Source organism: Panthera leo, chromosome B3, assembly GCF_018350215.1.
Source record: "Panthera leo isolate Ple1 chromosome B3, P.leo_Ple1_pat1.1, whole genome shotgun sequence".
Lineage (NCBI taxonomy): Eukaryota > Metazoa > Chordata > Mammalia > Carnivora > Felidae > Panthera > Panthera leo.
The window spans coordinates 17,073,402-17,089,994 of NC_056684.1; the positions used below are offsets into that span (position 1 = coordinate 17,073,402).

Genomic DNA, 16,593 nt, shown 5'->3' on the forward strand with positions numbered 1-16,593 from the left:
CCTTTTGGCTAGAACTTACTGGAAGATTCCTTAAAACAGAGTGAGCATGCCCTCCCTCCTTGCTGGCTGGAATGTAGGATCAATGCATCAAGCTCAAGCAGCCATCTTGGACCATGAGGTAGGCCATTAAGAAGGTAGAACAAAAAAAAAAAAAAAAAAAAAGAAGGTAGAACAAGATAAAATGATCTTGGTCCCTCATGACCGTGGACTGCTTACCTCTAGACTTCTCTAGATGAGAGAGAAGTAAACTTTTATCTTATTTATGTGCCTGCTATTCGTTAGATCCAACTGAAAAAATCCCAACTGAGATGCACACCTTCAGAGCTACTTACAAGCAAAGAAGACAACCATTCTTGTTGGTTTATGTCATTTTTGTTTACCAGGATTGCCTCAATGACTTCTGGCTATTTCTAAAAACTAAGCTACCCAACAAATAACGAGAAGTAACTATCTCTAAGCACACCAACAAAGTATGTGTTATAGACAGGAGTTCCTAAAATGTTGAGATACAAATATTGTCTACCAAGGAGACCATCTTGAAGAGGGTAACACTAATTTGAATTTATAAGCCTTGCATATCTGTAGTAAATGCACACAGACATGTGCATGCATACGTGCACACACACAGGTTCTACCATCAGCTCTCACACATGAACATATCTAATAATAAAATAGATTAAAAGACTATTTAATTTCAAATATATCCATTATGGAGGTAACCTCAAGGCTCAAGATCTAAAGAACAAACAAACTGTGTATCTTTGGTTCAGGTTTTTTAAACTAGTAACAGGAACAGAAGGCCATTTATCCTTTAGTTATCTACCTGTTTAGCAAGTGTTCATTTAGCAACGTGCTGCACCTGTGTGTCAGATGTTGCCCTCAAGGAATGGACAATATGGCAGCTGAGTACAGGGGCGAATGGAGGTGCATGGCATGCCCTGGGAACCAGGGAAGGTTTTGAAGAGGTACTGAGGCTAGAGCTGCAAGATGAAACATGATAAGGATGAGAATAAAGAATAACACAGATGAAGGGCACCCGGGTGGCTGTCGGTTGAGCATCTGACTTCAGCTCAGGTAATGATCTCCCGGGTTGTGAGTTCGAACCTCGCGTTGGGCTCACTGCTGTCAACTTGGAGCCCACTTAGGATCCTCTGTCCCCCTCCCCACCCCCGCTCTCAAAAATAAACATAAAAAACCCCCTGAGTCCCAGAAACTGGGACCAGTATCTGCTTGCGAAACCCCCTTTCCCTCGCTTATGATTTAAATAAAATGCTACGTAAAATCATAAGTAGCAGACGTTCACAGTAAATAGTATTAAAAACTCAAGAGCATTTAAAACAATGAAAAAATATCCCCGTGCACCGGCTGGTAATCAGTTATACCCAAATGCAAATGTTGCGCATTTCCAGTATGAGAAAGAAAGAAAGAAAAACCCTGACAAAGTATCTGCAGCTTTATTTTGCATTCCATTCCCCATTCCAGTGGAAATAGCATCTCTGGGCAGTGGTCCACGGAGACCCTTCAAAGGAGTGCATTACATGGAGCGGCACGGTCAGTCAGTTCTTGCCACAAGCAGCACACAGGCTGGGGAATTAGGGTTTTGTTTCAGCGACGGGAGCTACTTCAGAAGGAATTTCAGAAAAGCTTAAATTAGGTAAAATCATGTTATTTATAGGCAGAACAATTCCTCTTAAAGGGATCACAAATCAAGGGGTTCCTTTGTGTTACATGATCTAAACTGCACGCCACATATTGAATACTCTAGGGGAATAAAAACGGGGTGTGACGGGGACAGAGGAGAAAGGAGAGGTCACTTGTTTTCTGGAGGACAAACTCTAAATAAGAGGCTGCTCCAGAGACGGAAGCTGGTGTTCCCCCAGCAGCACAATCAGAGGATTCTGGGAGGCAGGAGAACACTCAGGAAGTTCAGGATTAGAGAGTCCTGGAGTCAGCCCCAGAAGCCTGCTGTAAATTTTGTCTCTTCTCAATGTATATAAATATTATTAGTGTTTAGGACTATTAAGGGATTTCTTGAAAAGCCCTGGGCAGTGCATCTCGCCAGCAGATGGATGGCTGCTCCACACAAATGCCAAAACTTAAAATTTAGTACAGTTACCAAATTTCCAATTACGGAGCTGTAGAAGAAAAAGAAGAGAGCCTCTTCCCTGGCTTTCATGAATAGGAGCACACCTAACATGATTAAAAGGCATTTCAGCTTTTCAAAATAAGAGGAAAATGGAAGCTGCTATAAACTAACAAACACACAGGGAGAAAAGCAAATTTATTTTGCCCACGAGATCCTTCTATTCATTGGGATTCTCAGAATGACCAACAATAAAAACAAAAGCCTATCTAAACTGCTGGAAAAACTAACGACATGTCCCACACCAACCACTAAAAGGATTAATTTGGGGTCACGGCCACATAAAAATGAGGTGTTGCATTTAAAAGCTCATTCCCTTCATTTTAGGGGGCAGCAAATAAGTCACATATCAGCCTTTAACTTCTTCCCTCCCTGGTGTCCTTGTACTTATTAAGTTCCTTCTAGTTTTTAGTGTTTTGTTTTTGTTTTTGTTTTTTACATTTGTTTTTGTTCTTGCCAGTCAGTTCCTTAACAATCTTTACCAAAGAGAAGCCATTTTAAAACCGATTATAAAGTGTTCGGTTGGAACTGAAGGTGGAGAACTCAACCTCTTCTCACGGAACAAAAAATTGAAAGGGGGCCATTTTGGAAATTATTTGGGATAAAATTGTGACAAAGAATAGAAATAGTTCATGGATGTTCGAGTGAGGTCAAACTTCTGAGTCAAAACACAGGCTAGTTTTGAGACATCTTAATTATTTCTGGGTTACCCTCTGTGACACATGCCTTTCCTGACTGACATGCATCCTTATGCATAAAGGTGAACCACGGCTAACTCCAGGAAAATGCACTTTAATTTCCAAAGTGCATAAGGGACATGCAGGGGCAAGAGAAATTTTATGGTTTTCTCGTCCTGCTAGGGGAGGAGTTGACTCCATCAGACAGAATCGTGAGCAGGGGGAGGGGAGGGACGCCAGCTGGGTGAGCTGAATGCCCAAATCCATTCAAGGCTGTCGGCATTGTCCTCCAGGGAGCACTCAGCCACAGGTGAGGGGATGAGAAAGGCTCCTTTGGACTGTTAAATATCAGCCTTAGGAGCCAGGCCCTAGGCTAGGTCCTGTAGACACACAGGCACAGGACAGCCAGCCCTCCTGGGGCTCCCCACCCTGAGGACAGGCAGTGGGAGTACCAAGAGAGGCAAGCAAGGGACCAGTGAGGAGGGCTTTACAGGAGAAGGGACTGCCAGGAGCTTGAAAAGCCAGCAGGAGCTAGCAGGTGCATGGGGGTGCTGGCAGAACTGATGGGGAACGCGGGCCAGGAGAACCAGACTCAGGAAGAATGTGTGACCGACCAAGGCTTTGGGGACTGCAGGGGTACAGGAGACAGAGAGGAAAGATGGTGAGACCCAAGTTAGAGAGAGGTGAGAAGGGCCTTTTAACCCACAAGTAGGAGTTTGGACTACTCTTAAAGAGGAAAAGGATGCTATTTAAGGATTCTAAGCTGGGCGTCACATGAGCAGAGCAGATATACATTTTAGAAGGATCACTCTGGCTGCTATATGGAAAACAGAAAGGACGGGTGACCCACGGAGTCACAGTTGCCATCACCGTGCGCCGTGACAGTGGTCCAGATCAAAGAGGCAGTGATGCGGATGGGGAGAGCAGGCAGCTTGAAGATACATCTGGAGAATGTGGGAAGTGTGGCGAGCTTTTGTTTTCGGAGGGACAGAGAAAGATCAGTTCAGTTTGGGATGTGTTGCTTGGTGTATGCCAGATGCTCTCACACTGTAAAATAATCTTCAATCTGTCCTCCCTTTTATCCTCATGCATACTCCTCCCCACCCGTCACCCCAAGCAAAGACCTCCATCAATGGGAGCAGAGTATGAGGAACATCAAGGCTTCCCTGGCTCAGGGAGAGCTGCTACATTTTATCCCAGTGTATTAGGCTGGGCTCTCTAAACAAGTCAGCTAGTGTCAAAAGCAGGCTTATGGGAAAAAGCTTAGAAGCCATGAAACATGAAATAAAACGAAAATACAACTGGTACAACTATGTATGAACTACACACATACCTGTGTGTGTGTGTGTGTGTGTGTGTGTGTGTGTGTACATATATATATATGGCACATATTTATAGTAAAGCACAATTTCCTCAAAAGGAAGACAAGAAGAATCTACCTACCTATCAAGTTTCTTGACATCCTGAGAACTGGCTAATGGAAAACTCTGGAGAACCACTGCCTGGAAATCCCAAGCGGAGCTTAAAACAACTGGCAGACAAGCTTCTGCCTGGAAGACTGTCGTATAAGCCAAATCAGTTACCCGTGGCAAAAGAAAGTTCACGTGGCAACCGGTATCTTAAAACGTTCCCCATAGAAAGTCACATTTGCAACAATGTTTCTCTTAAGGCCAAAAGAAACCTCCTCCTGTACTAGAGAAAACATTGATTGCATTCAGGTTAGATTCCTGAAGATACTCAGTCTTCTCTGTTGGATCCAAGAGCATTCGGTGTGCCCACTGAAGGTTCTTTCTGAACCTGTCAACACAGTGAGCCTCATTTTCTCCCAAATGTGTACCAAGGAGTTCCTCTTTGCAATCTGAAGCGGTTTTCAAGACCCAGTTTGGAGTCTGCTTTTTTCCCAACAGGAAGGCCCCTGGACAAAGCATCCTTGTGTTAACATACGAACTTTCTGAGATACGGAGGTTTGTAAGGGGGGGAAGAAGTTACATACTTCTCCTTACTACTCCCTCCCTGTTAACTGTCTTCTTGCACCTTCCACTCCATCTAAAGGGTCCACTCTGGGGCATGCAACAGCAGGCAGGCAGCCTTGTGCAAGAAGCTTCTAGGGCCATTAGATCTGTCTCCAGTTCAGAAGTGACAAGTACTGTGGTCACATTCACCCCTTTCATCCAAGCACAGAGACTTAGAGCTGAAAGGAAGTTTAGAGGTCATTCATCCCATGCCTGTCTCAGACACTTCTCTGCAAATGTCTAGGGGGTTCTTCACCTTAGAGAAAGTGCTACTCCAACGGCCAGACAGCACCAACCTTGATTAAGTTCTTCTTTCCACCCAATGAGCGTGCATTTTCCTCCTCCTTGGCACTCTCCCCAGACCCCAATGGGTGTCTGATACTCAAGGTAAGCACAGGCTTTCTTCTTTACAGGTCAGACTTTCAAATACTCAGGCTCCAAATTCCAACACGGTGATCCTGGCCTCCCTCTGAATGCTTTACTCAGTCACAGCTCATGTAACATACATGAGTACCACTGCTTCTCAACACCTGCCCCCAAACCTACTCTTAACACGGCGGTAGTAGATGGGACAGTGTGGAATGCCAGGGGACTAGAAGACCAATGGTGGTCTTCTGTGACCACGGCAGTATGCTTGGGGTGATCACTGCAACTCCGAAATAACTATCATTATTGTGCTGAGATAGCTCATTCTGAGCTACTATTTGCCTAAAACTCCTGTCTTCTTTTTCAGATCAAAAATACCTGTTTGAGTCTCTCTTATATGGATGCAATTTTGGTCTAAATACAGGACTCTCTGTTAACATAAAGTTGACCTTCACTGAGCATTTTCACAGGCCTGACAATACACACCTAGTACCTTGTATACATTAATTTAATCTTCCTAATAATCACATGGGGTCAGTATCATTATCATCATGGGTAGATGACCAAATGGAGGCACAGAGATTTAATCACCGTCCAGGGCTATTCATGTACAATTTAATAATTGTTAGGCTGTAAAGCTGGGCTTCAAACCTAGATCTCTCAGACTGTTGGTGGTAGCCTCTTCACCCACTCTGTTCCACGGCGGGGCTATGTTTCAGCCAGTCTGTGTTATCTAAAAGGAAAGGGCTAGGATATGGCTCTTGTGCCGCTTTTCTTTTTAAGCATGCATCCATCATGAAAAAAAATCCCAAGTCCCAGCACCTTTTTCTCCTCCCTGAGGCACACCATGTCATCAGAAGGAAGGACAACACCCACGAAACATGACACTCTGGAAAAGGGACAAGCATCCAGGTGATATTACGGAGATAACATGTCCCCACGAAGCCTTCTTTGTTTATTGAATTATAGCAAATAGAACCCTCAAGGACATTTTTTCCAGCACAAATTTGCAAGGCTGAGCCCTGTCAGATGTACCATTAAATGTCACTGCTAAGTTGCAATACTGAAGTAACAGCTCCCATCATGGAGGGCACTGAGTTAGCACACATTCTGTGGGGCAAATGCAACTATATATAAATGACTGTGCTGTCAGGAAGCCCGACCAGTAAGACCCAGGGAGACTCAGTGACCCGCAGAACCCACGTCACCCAAATAAGTGTAACTCATGAAATTAGATAACCAGACTTCATTTCCTTCACCAGTTAATATGTCTCAGCAAGACTGAAAACGTGGTCATGGAGGAGGAAGGGGAAAAAAAAAAAAGTTCCGTGCCTTCCTCTAGGTCAGCTCATAAACACATATAATCAAGGCTTAAAGAAGTAAGAAACAGAAAATAGTTGAGCTCCAAGACTAGACCTCACTGTCCAGTACACAAGGTAAGCCAGGAGGTATGGGAGAACATTTCATACTGGCTACTGAAAGCATCAGTGAACATTTCATTTTTTTTTTATTAAAAAAAATTTTTTTAATGTTTATTTGTTTTTGAGGGAGAGAGAGACAGAGTGTGAGCAGGGGAGGGGCAGAGAGAGAGGGAGACACAGAATCCCAAGCAGGCTCCAGGCTCTGAGCTGTCAGCACGGAGCCCGACACGGGGCTCGAACTCACAAGCCGTGAGATCATGACCTGAGCTGAAGTCGGACGTTCCACCGACCGAGCCACCCAGGCGCCCCGTGAACATTTCATTAATGAGCCAAAGAAATAATCATCTCCAGACAGTGCCTACTGGATTGCTTAAGTCTCCAAGGTCTGGTAAGTTGTGTTGGGAGGAGCACTGAGAAAACAGAGAAAACAGAAGCCGAAGGAAACAAGCAGCCCAGAATCCAGAAGGAGGAAAGTTCTAGGTAGCACCGTTATTAAGTCAAAATTTCCAGGGTTAACTAGTAAGAAGAGTAAGGAAAGCGCATCCATTAGAGCAAAGATACAATGTAAGATTACAATGGATATACCATGAAAAGCACAAGGCAGATCAGGAATCCTGTTCTGGCTGAGCTGGCTTGGGTTACTGTGGGTTATGTGATTTTTTCCCTTCCTTCACACCTTTTTTTTTTATAACCGCTTTATTGAGATATAATTCACACACAATTCACCCCTTTAAAGTGTACAAATTGATGACTTTTAGTATCTCCACTCAATTGTGCAAACATCACCCCACAGAGAAACTGTGTACCCATCATCTACCTCTCATACTTCCCCCCCCCCCCCCCCCAAATCCCCTCTCCAGCCCTGGGCAATTGCTAATCTACTTTCTGTCTCCACAAATTTGCCTATTCTGGACATTTCACACAAATGGAACCAGACACTGTGTGATCCTTTGTGGACAGCTTCTCTCACTTAGCATAACGTTCTCAAGGTTCCTCCACATTTTTGGCCTGTGACAGTGTTTCATTCCCTCTATTTTCTATGAAACTTTGCTTGCGTGATCCACAGGTGGCAAAATTAGCCTTGTAAGTTAGCCTTTACTCCTCACATGTAGTGATGAAATCACAGGCCCATCGAGAGGCTGGTAGAGAGGCCGATCTGAACCCCAGAATCTATTCACAGTTCAGATTTGTTCTAAAGGAAGAAAGATGATACTTGTCAACTTGACTAAATTGTGTCATTCTCTGATATTAAGAAAAAAGAGGAATCACTATCTAATCTGTGGGGGAGAGGTCACCGGATCTGTGACGCTCTTACCTGCTCTGCCTGACGGAGGATAAAATATACCAATGGGCTTAATCTCTATAGAAATGCCTGGCAAATGGAGACGCTGCATCGCAGAAAATCTTCCTTAGGTGGGGGTGAGGCAAAAAGGAAAGGAATAAAGTCAGATATTAAGGGGCGGGAGGGGAGATTTGCCTTCCCACTCTCTTTACTTTTATAAAACAGTATTCTTTAAAAAAGAAATCAAATCATCCTAACGTACTTGAAAATCGTCCCCAAATTCTTTCTTCCAAACTCATATTCAAAGCCTACATGCAAACTTGGGAACCACAGACAAGACTCAGTGGGGAAAAAAGATCAAGGAAATGGGGGAACAGGTCGGGGGTCCAGGCAGGACCGTGGCGAGGGTGGCCTGTGTCTGCTTCTTCATGCGGGAACACGGCGCTTCTCCCTCAGACACAACTCACGCCCCCCACCTCCTCCATCTTTTTTTTGAGTCTTTCACTGCCAAATGGGTGACTCTTTTGAAACCCTTCCCCAGTGCTGCGACCGCCAGGCACGAGCACATAGAGACACCAATCACTTACTACTGCCTGTCACAGATGCTTAAATGGACAGGGTGGAAAAAATATCCTTTTCACACACTTAAAAATTACTCCAAGTTATTTTAAATGTGGAACTGTTTGTATATTCCTTATAAGTTTATAAAACTCACACTGTCCCTCCATGACTAACTAAAGTGGAATTGAGAGAGTATTCTATATTTATAACTTGTCTGGTTGTTCGTGCTTACAGCCCTATTTCCACACTCTTTTACTGTACACAGAGTTATGTGAGGTATTGTGGGCTCCTAAACTTTGCTGATTTCCTAACAAGGCAGGCCTGTGTCCCGCAGGGACAAATTGGGGGCTGTTTTGTCCAAGTGGAGGCCAAGCTCCGAGGGAGAGGCCTCCAGCTTTGTGGTTTTGGCTACAGCTCTTAAAACCGGTGTTCAGGGCCCATTTCTGGACAACTGCCTGCCTTACTGGTGTTGACCAAAGTATCAATGCTACTGATACATTGTTTATTACACATACCTGTTAGAAGCTCCATGCTGTACAGCTTGGCTACACATACCACTTCCTCCGATTTATTTTGGTGGAAATTGTAAGTCCAAAAGGTGCAGTACTGGAATCAGCCAGGCCAAAGCCCCGTTCCACATACATAAACACTTACGTAAACATAATTTAAATGCATTAACTGAATGTAGCCACTTGTGGGGCGACTACTATTTAGAGACCAGCCCGCACTGTTTTGGATACAACTTGGTCAACCAGAGCACCGTTTACCAGGAGACAGTGTTAAATGCATGAAGTACCTATGGAGGTAGATTTGTGCCGTATATCTGGGATTTACATTTGTACGTGCACACCTGTCCACACATATGCATCGTGGTACGGCCTCTTCGCAGGCGGTCAACAAATAAAGCTGCCTCCTTGGAGAGGCTACCCACCTAGTCAGTGCCCTCACGCTTTTGCAAAGCCCTTTCAGGATCTTCTTTGCAAAAATGTTTCTAGACACCATAGTAGATTCTTTGATACAGCCTCAAAAGCGGTACCTACCTCTTTGTAAAAGGAAGAGGAAAATGGTCCCTAAACCCATTTTTCTTTCTTTCCTAATGTCAGAAGGGGAAATACGTATCTAATCTCAGTGCTGTGGCTGCCAGTGAGGCTGGGGGTTTTGCCTCCTTCCCCCTGATTTCTTGGCCACTTACCGTACGTCTTAACTGTCTTTCAATGATTTGGACCATTTTCTTCTTTGGAAGATTGACTTCTTACTAATTATTTAAATTTGAGCCCTTAAAGATGTATATGCTTTTCTTTTTTTATTTTATTTTTTAACGTTTATTTATTATTGAGAGACAGAGAGAGAGAGAGCATGAGCATGGGAGGGGCAGAGAGAAGGGGAAACACAGAATCTGAAGCAGGCTCCAGGCTCTGAGCTGTCAGCACAGAGCCCGATGCAGGGCTCGAACTCACAGACTGCAAGATCATGACCTGAGCTGAAGTTGGACACTTATCCAACTGAACCACCCAAGTGCCCCTGTATATGCTTTTTAAACACACTACTGTGCCTTGAAAAAAAAAAAAAAATGTAGGTGGCTTGAGAGAAAAATGCTTCCCCCTTCTGTAATTACATCTACTTGAGAAGCGTGGGTCATAACAGTAGACTTTAAGTCATTTTTTTTACCTCTCCAGAGTCTTTGCTCCTTTCTCTTTTGATTGCGTTCCTTCCTGGTGGCACACTTTCAGACTTGTAAACATATATTTTAGAGTATATGTTATGCTACAATACCGCATTATTCTTTTCCATTATCTAATCTGATTGCTGACCCCACTTCCTGAAGTTAAAGTATTTTTACTACTGTGGAAAAACCACAAGAAGATTCACTGGACTTCCCAAGTACAGTAAACTGTGTTATCAGTAAAGGAGGGGAACAGGGTGTCCCAAATGATCCTACATGCTGGTTCACAGAATTAACACATAAACCTTAGGAGAACCAGTTTTGGATAACTGGACCACAGAACACCTACGCCCACAAAAATTCATGGAACTTATATTTCATCTAGCTGATGATTCAAAAGTGCCTTAGAAAAACATACAAATGTAGAAATGTTGTAATGTCCTTGCAAAGATGATTACCTCCCCCCCAAAAAAGAAGCCCAAAACAAAAACAAAAACACCTGAACCAAAAATACCTTGTCATTCCCACAGAATTCTGTTGGTTTATATTTTATTTTGTTTGGTTTTTTATTTGTGTGGATGGTGGAGGGGTGGGGGCAGTAGTTTTACTAAAAACTTTTATCGCCCTTGCCAGAAAGCATTAAAAGTGCTAAAATCCTATCTTGGTAAACGTAAATTCAGTCCCATTGGACAGTATCGTTTTGTCAATTTCATATGGGGAAAAATCTTGTCTCTATACTTTGGAAAGGCTGACTGATAGATTCCAAAGTTTAAGTCCATCCTTTGCACAACTTTAAAAATAATATTTTAGGGGCGCCTGGGTGGCTCAGTCGGTTAAGCGTCCGACTTCGGCTCCGGTCATGATCTCATGGTTCGTGAGTTCGAGCCCCGCGTCGGGCTCTGTGCTGACAGCTCAGAGCCTGGAGCCTGCTTGGGATTCTGTGTCTCCCTCTCTCTCTGCCCCTCCCCTGCTCACATTCTCTCTCTCTCTCTAAAATAAATAAACATTAACAAAAAAAGTTATAGGGGTGCCTGGGTGGCTCAGTCAGTTGAGCGTCCGACTTTGGCTCAGGTCATGATCTCACGGTTTGTGAGTTCAAGCCCCGCGTCGGGCTTTGTGCTGACAGCTCAGAGCCTGGAGGCTGCTTCGGATTCTGTGTCTCCCCCTCTCTCTCTGCCCCTCCCCCACTTACATTCTGTCTCTGTCTCTCAAAAAAATAAACATTAAAAAAATAAAAAATAAATGAAAATAATATTTTAACCTTAATAGTTGAATTTCTTGGTTTTTGTTTTTTGTAAGTGATCGGTAAAATTGGGTTCACCTGAAGTGCCAACACAGGCAACTTGTGTAAAATGCCAGTTGAAAGAGTGTGTTTGAGTTGTAAATGCCCAACGGAGATGGGCTCACAGGTGCCCTCTGCTTTTTTTCCAGTTAATTAGGAATCTTCCGAGAGTAGGTTGTCATTTGATCTCTGAACAATTAAATATCTAGTACACTTCAGGAGCGCCTGGGTGGCTCAGTTGGTTAAGCGGCCAACTTCGGCTCAGGTCACAATCTTGAGGTTCGTGAGTTCAAGCCCTGCGTCGGGCTCTATACTGACAGCTCACAGCCTGGAGACTGCTTCAGATTCTGTGTCTCCCTCTCTCTCTGCCCTTCCTCTACTCATGCTCTGTCTCTCTCTCAAAAATAAATGAACATTAAAAAAAAATTTTTTTAAATATCTAGTGCACTTCTGATTTTGGATATTTGGCTTTTCCCCAGAGTATTATTCAAAGTGAATTGGATTGCTGCAGGCCCAACATCCACTTAGGTCTCTAAGGAAGCTGGAAGGGGATGCAAAATATGGCAAAGCCTACCGTCAGCTCTGAAAAGCAAGGTGGAAGGTTCAGGGACTTTCCCCTTCAGACACTGCTACTCGCAGGCAAGGGATGACCGCCTGGGCCAGGATCAAAGGGGTGATGTGCTGTAAGCCCAGCGTGCACTGGCAGAGAGGTGGGTCCCTCTCCCCTTCCTGTTTGAGTAACTTTTCTCCCACCCCACCTCCTCATTTTTTCACTGCCTCCCAAACACTCTCTGTTATATACTACGGTCTGATTTTCAGGCTTCAAAGGAATTTTCTTTGAAAGATGGAAGAACTTAACACTTTAGGGCTCATTTTATTTTTAAAAGAAACAAGCAGGGTAGCCCTACCATGCAAAACACCAATGAGGCTGCAAACTTGGAAACCGGTCCAAGAATCATTCTTTCATTCCATCCTTGGCCTGAAGACTGAAGCAAGTTGCACAAAAAGTTCATAAACACAAAGGGGTCCAATTGCATTCAAGCTCCCCCAGTGAGGATGAGCATACCCGTGAAGCCACATGTTCGCCATACCACGAGAGTATATAAGGTTTACTTGCTTGCAAAAATAGACAGCAACTTTTAAAACACCTGACTGTGCTTCACAAGTCAACTTTTAACCCTTTCCTAAACACTGTAAAGCCCCAAACTGGCTAAGTGGGTTAGGGGAGGAAAGGAAAGGAGTGATCTCAAGCATAAAGCCCTTCAAAAAAATCTATCTAAAATCCTGGACTTGAATACACCAAAGATAAGGATCTGAAGTGGTTAAGAGAGTGATCTTTTCTTTTTCCTTCAAAGGAATAAGCTCTGTGGCAACTTCCTAGGATCTGATGTCAACACAACTGTTGTCTCCGGAGCTGGGAGTTCTTGGGGCATCCTCAAGCCCCGGGCAGAGGCCAGGGTGCGCTCCTGGCGCAATGCAGACTGGCGCACAGCATCCCTCAGGACCTGTTTGTGTTTTACTCACAGAGAGAACAAGTACTGGCAAGGGACAAAAAAAAGAACATGTTTTGCAAACAATCAGAGTGACCTGAAACCCAGGGTGAAGACTGAAGTCAGCCTGAGCCAGGCTCTGTGCAACGCTGGCTAAGTGGAGTGCTCTGGAGAGGGAACAGGCTTCTCGCTTTCCCATTCACCCAGGAGGACCTCTCACCTAAGGCCACGCCCCACCCCGTCGGGGCTGCTTTCCTTTGTTTGGCTTCGTAGGCGAGCTGGGAGCATCTCTGAAATGAGATGAATGCCCAAAGGAAAGAGCCCTCGTTTTTTTTCTTTTCTGGAGCTGAAAGCAACCCAGGAACTGGGCATCCAGTCGAATGCTTTCATCTTCATTTGGCACCCGAAGAAAACGAGACCCAGACAGCTTGAGACTACGACAATCACGAGGTACTGGACAGCTGGGCCCAGTACCAGGGTCTCCAGAACTCCTGGCCCAGGGCTCCTGTCACACCGTGATGTGATCTTCCCAGCCCCCTACTTTCCTGCAAAGAGAGGGATCTCTCAGACCTTTAAAACCACATGACCCCTTTTGGGATAATCCACGCACAAATCTCCTTTGACACGGTTGGAAATTTTTTTTTTTCTTTTTAGGTTTTTTAACGGTTTTTTTTTTTTTAAAGTGATCTCTACGCTCAATGTGGGGCTCAAACTCACAACCGTGAGCAAGAGTCCTGCGCTTCACCAACACAGCCAGCCAGGCGCCCTGCTGTTGGAAGTTTTGAAATAGATTATCTTCCCCCATTTTCCATTTCTGAACCTGCCTACTCAAGGTATTTTCCTCCCAAATGCACCTGCCCCCATTCCACAAACTGAGGTCTCCTAAGTAAAGCCTATTAAATGTATTTCCACCTCAATTGCACCACACCTCCATCTACATAACTAAAGCCCGAACTCCCCCACCCCATCCCCCAAGTCTACTTTTTCCTGTCTGGCAGGTGGGCAGACCTTATCTTCCTAAATTGCCATTCCCAGCCCACCCAGCGCTCTGCAGGAGCACAGTAGATACACTTGGAACCTGTTGCTTCCAACCTCCTCTGCCCTCTCTAAAATGCCTGCCATAATTCCTCCTCCCCAACCCCCATCCTTTGAAATTTCTAAACCCTGGTAGAGGAAGCGCCTCAGGCTCTTAATAAGCTCAGTCATGCTCAAAATATCCGCTTCACCCACGAGGTATATAGTAGCCGGCAATTCTGACCCAAGCACCCCTTTAGGGAAAAGATGATCTTTCTTCAAGACTCCGTATTCAGAATTCCTAAAAAAGACCATTCTTGCTTATTTTCGTTCGTGTACCTGTGAACTTGCAAGAGTCCAGGACACCGTCTGCAATACCCATCATTCACCTACACACGGTAACAATAGGGGATTAAGAAATCACCCTTCATGCGGCTGTGACCACAGAGAGTACATATTGCAACTTTCCTCCCCTGGAACTTGCAAAACTTACAGGAAATCTTCCACACCTACAGAGTAAATCCACTGCCAGAAAAATGAAGTGTAAACACTTTATATTAAATTAGCCAGGTGTTTAAAAAAATAACATTATCCCAATCCAATATTTTCGAATCCTGGCTCACTTTCAAGTCTTATGGTGCATACAGGGGCAGAGGTGTGCCAGGCACGCGCCCTTGTCCCCCCTTTGTAAGGGGCATGTTTTGCTTTTTTGATACAAACAATCTGCAAATTAGTACACATGTAAAATAACCCCGGGAGGAAAGCAGACAGTGATCCTATTTTCTTTATCTGGGATTTCCCTCCAAATCTTTACACTGGACAACGATGGACATCAAAGATATAAATCTATTTATCTAAAGATAAATCTTTAATTGGGTCCTAGACTAGACATAGTTTTGAAAGAAGCATCCACGAAAATGAAGAAACAGCAAATAGGAAAAAGTGGGAAACGCTAATGTGTCTCAGTTTATAGATGAATGCGTCAATACATGTTTGTGAGACAGTCTATGCAAAAAATCAACGAGCCCTCAAATACTGTCACTTAACCTCAGTCTCTCCCTATTGTCCTCTGGGTGCACATCCCCTGATGTGGCCCCATGTCCCTTGCTTGCCTTCGGGGAGGAGGGACACTATGACAAGGGATAACATTCCTCTGCACATACATAGTGTCAAAAATATATGAAAAAACAAACAAAACTACCAGCCTAGAAGCTATGTTGGCAAAATTTAAAGCAACAATTTAGAAACAGCCTACGCCCATTTATGTGCCAGCTTGGCCGCATTTTTAAGGGCCCAAGTCATGTCTGTCTGTCTGTCTACTTAAAAAAAAATCGTTTTAGAGAGAGTCAAGTGTTTAAAATTTTGAGATGCTTAAGTTCATCTTCTGTTTTGGAGACACAGCATGAGAGAGGAGGCAATGTTCGCCTTAGAGGAAAATGTGGACTGTGGGGTTGGAAAGAAGTGAGTTTATATCCCATTTGCCATTTATTGGCTGTTGTGTGAAAAGGGACTCAGTTATGTGTGTAAGACAGATACTACCACCTTGTGCTAATCAGTGCAAGATTAAATGTGATAAACCATGGAACTGTAGTATTTTTCCTGGGATGTCATAGGTCCTCTGTGAATAGGGTTTCCATAGGTCCTAGGGTTCTCTAGTCCTGCCTCTGCCACCTATCTGCCACTTAGCTGACATGTGCATGGGAGAGTCTCACTCTGTGACCCACTGGCCTCTATCTAATCCCCCCTGGCCTTATGGACCACCACCTGCCGAGAAGGGCAAAGGAAGACACTAAGAACCATGTTCCCAATTGATATCATGTATCAGCATACACACAAGACTTCGCTTCTGGGGGAGAGTTATGTGGCCAAGAAAGAAAAAGAATAGAGAGATGCCAGGGTAGCTCAGTTGGTTGAGCATCCAACTCTCGATTTCGGCTCAGGTCATGATCTCAGGATCAAGGGATCAAGTCCTGAGTCAGGCTCTGAGCTGAGCCTGGAGCTTGCTTAAGATCCTCTCCCTCTCTCTCTCTCTCTCTCTCTCTCTCTCTCTCTGCCTTCCTCCTCCTCCCCTCACTTGCTATCTCTCTTAAAAACAAAAACTAAGACAGGATTCAGAAATATTTCAGATTTTATCTCTGCTTGAACAAATAAAAATATTACAAATTTCAGATTGGCTTGGCATTCTAATTCCAGTTTTTTACTGCTGTTCTTAAATCCCTTTGCTCTGAAATAATCCTCATTTAATGCAAGGTGGGCAGTAGCTTACCTAACACATCATCATCTGAAGGTTCGTTGTAGTTTTGGTTACTATTTTGAAGAGTCCTCAAGCTGCAGGCTGGGGGATGGGGAGGTTTGGGGAGGGCCAGGGGCAAATTACTTTCTAGAGCCTGCCAAGAAAGCTTCCACAGCATGGAAGTTAAACCTTCAACTTCCATCAGGCAGTAAGCTCTTTTTAGATGAGAAAGAGAATTTTTTCTATGTTTCAAAAAACTTCACAGAGGTCTTCAAAAAAACAAAAAACAAAGAACCAACCTCCTAATACAATTTTCTCCTAAATTACTTTATTCACCTTTTACATGGGTTGGATGAAGATTCTCTATAGCAAAGGTATATACAAGCTCCTTTCAGGAGGGCAATGAGACAATTCCCTGCAAACAGTGAAGAGGTGAAGAAGCATCCTCC

The 16,593-nt window shown here is 44.1% G+C and overlaps 1 protein-coding gene across 4 annotated transcripts in view; it reads right to left on the minus strand.

Annotated features, from left to right (window-relative positions):
- Positions 1–16,593, minus strand: part of IGF1R (insulin like growth factor 1 receptor) — a 300,773-nt gene that overhangs the window by 69,184 nt on the left and 214,996 nt on the right. The window contains exon 1 of one of the 4 annotated variants that reach the window (XM_042941111.1): positions 14,251–15,816. The exons of 2 other annotated variants lie outside the window; for them this stretch is intronic. In XM_042941111.1, coding sequence (XP_042797045.1) covers positions 14,251–14,296 — 46 coding nt within the window. In that variant the 5' untranslated portion in view covers positions 14,297–15,816. Of the gene's footprint in view, positions 1–8,977; positions 9,741–14,250; positions 15,817–16,593 lie in introns of those variants that run through there. One more of the 4 variants, XM_042941112.1, reaches the window with a different exon arrangement.